The 4748-nt window shown below is 58.5% G+C and overlaps 1 protein-coding gene across 1 annotated transcript; it reads right to left on the bottom strand.

Annotated features, from left to right (window-relative positions):
- Positions 1 to 884: 884 nt before the first annotated feature.
- On the bottom strand, positions 885 to 4313 carry VENTX (VENT homeobox). Its single transcript, XM_058696073.1, has 3 exons — positions 3782 to 4313; positions 1842 to 2002; positions 885 to 1742 (listed from the first exon to the last, which is right to left on the bottom strand). The coding sequence occupies exons 1-3, from the start codon at positions 4083 to 4085 to the stop codon at positions 1362 to 1364; spliced, it is 846 nt and encodes a 281-aa protein (XP_058552056.1). The 5' UTR covers positions 4086 to 4313; the 3' UTR covers positions 885 to 1361.
- Between the last annotated feature and the right edge of the window lie 435 nt (positions 4314 to 4748).

Raw genomic sequence — 4748 nt, 5'->3', positions numbered from 1 at the left:
CACCTGGTCACACAGAACACAGAGCACACAGGACACAGAACACACAGGTCACAGGACACAGAGCACAGGGGTCACAGGACATAGGACACACAGGACACAGAACACAAAGGACACAAACCACAGAAAACACACCATGACTCAGTTTCCCCTGGAACAGCGGGCAATTTGGAAGTAACAAGGTAAGAAGACACTCAAGTTTTAGGGGTGTCGAAAGCAGCAGGTGGGTTTGAACCAGAGGTTAAGACAAATGAAAACACGAGCCTGAACAGTGTGTTTAAGTCCTGACCACAAGAAATCCTGGGTGGACAGCATGACAGGATAGCAGACGTCCCACTGCTGCACAGCAACTCCCAGGAGGGACACAGAGTCCCTACGGGATGGTTCGGTCCACCGGCGCCTATAACTGGTCCGTGGCTTTGCCGCCCCTGCCAGAGTTGGTTCTGGTGCCCGGGCTTCCGCTGCTGAGATTGGGTGGAGAAACTCTGGGCCGAGAACCCACCTAGACAGCAAGCTGGGCCCTCGGGCTTCAGCCTCCTTCCTTGCAGGCGCCCAGGAGGCCAGACTGCAGCTCGGCCTGGCCACAGGGAGCGCACAGGGCTGAGCCCCGAGCCAGATAAGACACAGGTCTGGACACGCCGTGAAGAGCAGAGCAGCGCACAGCACGGTGCCCCGCAAGACGTGGCCACGGAGGGACCTTCCACGTGGCAGTGGGCAGAGCCACCATCCCCGTTCCCTTCTGGCTTCCCACTTTGGGGTCACTGTTAACACGGAACCCAAACCCCAAGGTGATAAAAACAAACATCTTCCCTTGGCCCGAATCCCTCCGTGGTTTCCATGGTTACACCCAAAGCTTATGATCATACAGCACAAGAAAGTATCCATCCTGACTTCTAAGATTTTATTTTTAAGTACTCTCCACACCCAATGTGGGGCTCGAACTCACAACCCCAAGACCAAGAGTCACAGGCCCCACTGACTGAGGCAGCCGGGTGCCCATCTTTATTTTTCCAACACTTTCCATTGAATAAATTACCGCTGTATCATATGCTACAAGCCTGACACTTGGCGAGTCCACTTTTGGCACCGGATTCTGTTGGCTGACCCATCGTGTGTGGTTCCTAAACTGAACGTGCAGTAGTTTCCAACGAGGGAGTGGCTGTAAGAGGTCCTAAGGAAGGTCAGGGTTCCAGGTCCCCCCTGTGGAGACACAAGGCTCACGCCAGAGGTCACGGTGACAGCAATCGCTGGTGAGCGTCTTTCCAGGGAGATACCGGGCACAGTTCCGCACACACCTACTGTGTCTGTGGCGGTGGCGGTGTGTGACACGTTCCAGCTGCAGGCCTCTGGGCTACCATGCTTCCTCAGAAGGCATCCTTGGTCTGGGGCAAGGCACACAGGCCCCAGGGACCCCTGGACAAAGCTGGGCCCAGTGTGTGCACCAGGCCCCCAGGGTCTGGGAGGCAGCACACTGGAGGCTGTCTGCTGCACGAGGCCCACGTCAAGGCCAGGGAGGCTTGTTCCACTTGGCAGAGGTCCCAGAAGGAGCCAGGGGGCCGTCCCAGAGCCGGAGGCCCAAGTGGGGAAGCCCAAGGGTACAGTGGCGGTAAGCTACTGGCCAGGGCAGAGAGTGGCGGGCAGAAAGCCACTGGCGTATAGAGCGTTCTGGAGAAAGGGCAGCTCAGCTGAGAGTCCTGGAGCTGATGCTTGTGCTTCATGCGGCGGTTCTGAAACCAGGTTTTTATCTGTGGGGGAAACTAGATCAGAACAAGGGCAAGAACAGCCACCGCCCTGGCCCATGCGTCCCGGGCCCCTCACCTGCACTTGGGTGAACCCCCCCTCACCTGCACTTCGGAGAGCCGCATCTCCCGGGCCAGCTTCCGGCGCTCCAGGGGGCCCAGGTAGCGTTGGTGCTGGAAGGCGCTCTCCAGGGTGCTGACCTGCTCCGCCGTGAAGGCCGTGCGGACCCGGGGCGCCCGCCCGCTGTCGGCCTCCTTCCTCACCCCTGAGGAAGGACAGAAGGCACTGAATCCTTTAGGATAAAAGTGCCACTCATGTGGGACCTGCTCCCCTAGCTCAGAAGTGCCCCAAGCTCTGTGGCCACAGGGACGAGAGGAAAGTCTGGGCCCCCCTCCTTCACTTTCACTGCTCTGCTGTCCCTTGCAGTCCTTGCACAAATGTGGATGAGGGGGCAGCCCCTCCTCCCCTCCCAGCTCAAATGTGGGAGGGTGGCCAGGATGGGAATACTGAAGAAAGAGGATTCTGGAATGGAACAGCGGTTCTGATGCAGCCCCTCACCCTTCCACTGGGGCACGTGGTCACTTCCAGAAAGGGAGCCCCACACATCCTTCCGGAAAGCAGTTCCTCTGGCTGCTCACAAGGAACCTGAACCCAGTCGGCAGTAAGGGCTTGGGGCCGTGGTCACAAGACCCCCAGTCTCCCCTGCCACCAACCATGCGTCCGTGGCCAGTCTGTGTCTATCTAAATCGGCGGTGGCAGATGGCACTAAGTACCCTGTGTGGTGAGGAGGGAGGGTCACCTGTCTTTTCTCAACACATGTTTGGCCAGAATGTCAGATTTGAACACATACCTGGGAGAGTGCAACAAGACGAGACACGCTTTGCTTTGGAGGTGGGGGTGGGGAGAGTGGAACCAGTCAGTGTGAAAGATTTGACGATTTGGTTGGCTTTTTTGAGGTGGGGGGGCTGGTTGCAGAAAATAAATTTAAAATTTCACTTCATGGAAGTATAAACTTTTTCCATAGGATTATTTAAACTTTTTCAAAAATGAAGGGCGCTCAGTCAGTTAAGCGTCCGACTTCAGCTCAGGTCACGATCTCATGGTTCTCGGGTTCGCTCTGTGCTGACAGCTCGGAGCCTGGAGCCTGCTTCCGATTCTGTGTCTCCCTCTCTCTCTGCCCCTCCCACACTTGTGCTCCCTCTCTTTCTCTCAAAAATAAAAACATTAAAAATATTTTTTAAACCTTTTCAAAAACGAAAACTTACAGATAATATCAACCCCACTTTGACTAGGCAGGGCTTTAAACTTAAAAGCAATGATAAAGTCACAAAGACTAAAAGAACAAACCAGGTTTCCTGAGCAAATGACAAAGGGTTAGACCAGGTTTAGGAAGCCACCAAAACCTCCAGGAGCCAAGCCACAGAGGCACTGGAATCCCTGTGAACCGAAGTGCCAGGGCTGTCCCCGACCCAAACCTGCAGGGGCTCCAGGCTGCCTGTGAACAGGGTCAACTCTGCACGCCAAGCCGAGGCGCCCAGCTTTGAGGGGAGAAGCACAACGACCCCTCTGAACCCGGCAGGTTTCATTTAAGACGTGCGTCCAGAGCCCTGTGACTCGGGTAGAACTGCCCGCCCCCCCCCCCCCCAGACTTGCTGCAGAACTAGAAAGTCAGTTGCACAAAGGCACCAATGTCGCAGTCAGGGCTCACAGGACAGGAGTTGCAGCAGCGGTGGGACACAGTCCACAGGCAGTCAGGCCAGGAAGAGGCCAGGGGGTCAGCCCTTCTAGGAGGCGGGGGAGGAAGAGGAGCCCCCGGGACTTGAGGAGGGAAAACCCCCGTTGCGGCTTTCGCCTCCAAGAGGAAGTGCTTACTTGCCGGGGGAGGGGGGGGGGTCAGGTGGAACCTCAAATCCCAGCCCCCACCTCCAGCCCCAGTACCCAGGATGTAGTGGGGTGTGTTAGGGCCTCCCTCCTCCCGAACCCTCCAGGCTCCCGTCCCAGTCTGGGAAGAGGGGAGCACCCTCCCCACCCATCCCACACCTACCAGCTGCAGGTGTCCCTGGCGCAGACACTTGCGAGGGCTTCACCTCCTCCACGCCCACGGTCTGGGGGAGCTCCCCGCTGCTGGACACCCTGGCTGGAGCAGACAGTCTCCCCCAGGAGAGTTCAGCGGGCCTGATGGTGTGTGCCGGCCCCACGTGGCTGCTCCGGGAAAGCCAGTCCACTGAGCCAAAGCTGGACGGCTTGAAGCCACTGGGCAGGGTAGAGGAAGGAGACATGGCTGTAGGGGACAGACTGTGGAGGTGAGGCGCAGGGTCCTCCGGGGGCTTAGCAGGGCTGAGCTGCATTTATGAGCTCAGGAGGAGGGAGTGGCAAGCAGGTTTGCAAAGACCGCTCCAATCCTCCCCCCAGCCCAGATAAGTAGCACCTAATTGCTTCCAATTCAGAGGCACAAAGAAGGCCATTCACACCTCCCCCGGCTCCGAGATGTCTGGGCAGGGGCGGGGCTGTGTCCACCAGTTCGGGAAGTGGTGCAGGTTGGGGACTTGTCACATCTTTTCATCTCCTCCCCCCACCCCCCGGCTGGCCTAGGCTTGGGGACGGTGACGATGGCCCCCCTCGCAGCCTAGCACTCCTGCTGGAGGCTTGTCTTCTCCCGAGGTTGGCCCTCCAACCTGCCCCTTGGATCTGCAGTGCCAAAGGTGACAGGTGTGTACACCTGAGGGAGAGGGTGCTTCAGGTAGGGGGAGTCAGCATTACTGCTCCCAGGGCCGGGGGGGGGGGGGGGACTCCCAGGCCAGGAGTCCCCTGCCTCTGGCTGTTTGGGTGGGATCCCGGAAGGGGACTGTGACCAGGCGGCGGGCCGCGTAGGGCTGCCCGGGGAGAACCCTCCGGTCCCAGTTGGCCCTTCCCTCTCAAATTGTACTCGGCGCCCCCCCCCCCCCCACAACCCCATTTCGCCCCAGGCTTCACTTTGGGGCCCTTGAGTTGGATTCCAGGGACAGGAAGGA

Source organism: Neofelis nebulosa, chromosome 13, assembly GCF_028018385.1.
Source record: "Neofelis nebulosa isolate mNeoNeb1 chromosome 13, mNeoNeb1.pri, whole genome shotgun sequence".
Classification (NCBI taxonomy): Eukaryota; Metazoa; Chordata; class Mammalia; order Carnivora; family Felidae; genus Neofelis; species Neofelis nebulosa.
The sequence above is the reverse complement of the archived record's forward strand: the minus strand, read 5'-3'. Positions and strand labels throughout refer to the sequence as shown.

Bases quoted from the DNA above. Each gene is read 5' to 3' on its own strand.
- VENTX (XM_058696073.1), bottom strand. From the start codon at position 4,085: ATGCAGCTCAGCCCTGCTAAGCCCCCGGAGGACCCTGCGCCTCACCTC. The intron at 2,003-3,781 runs GTAGGTGTGGGA...GTCCTTCCTCAG, and splicing joins GCCAGGGACACCTGCAGCTG to GGGTGAGGAAGGAGGCCGAC. The intron at 1,743-1,841 runs GTGAGGGGGGGT...TTTCCCCCACAG, and splicing joins TGCGGCTCTCCGAAGTGCAG to ATAAAAACCTGGTTTCAGAA.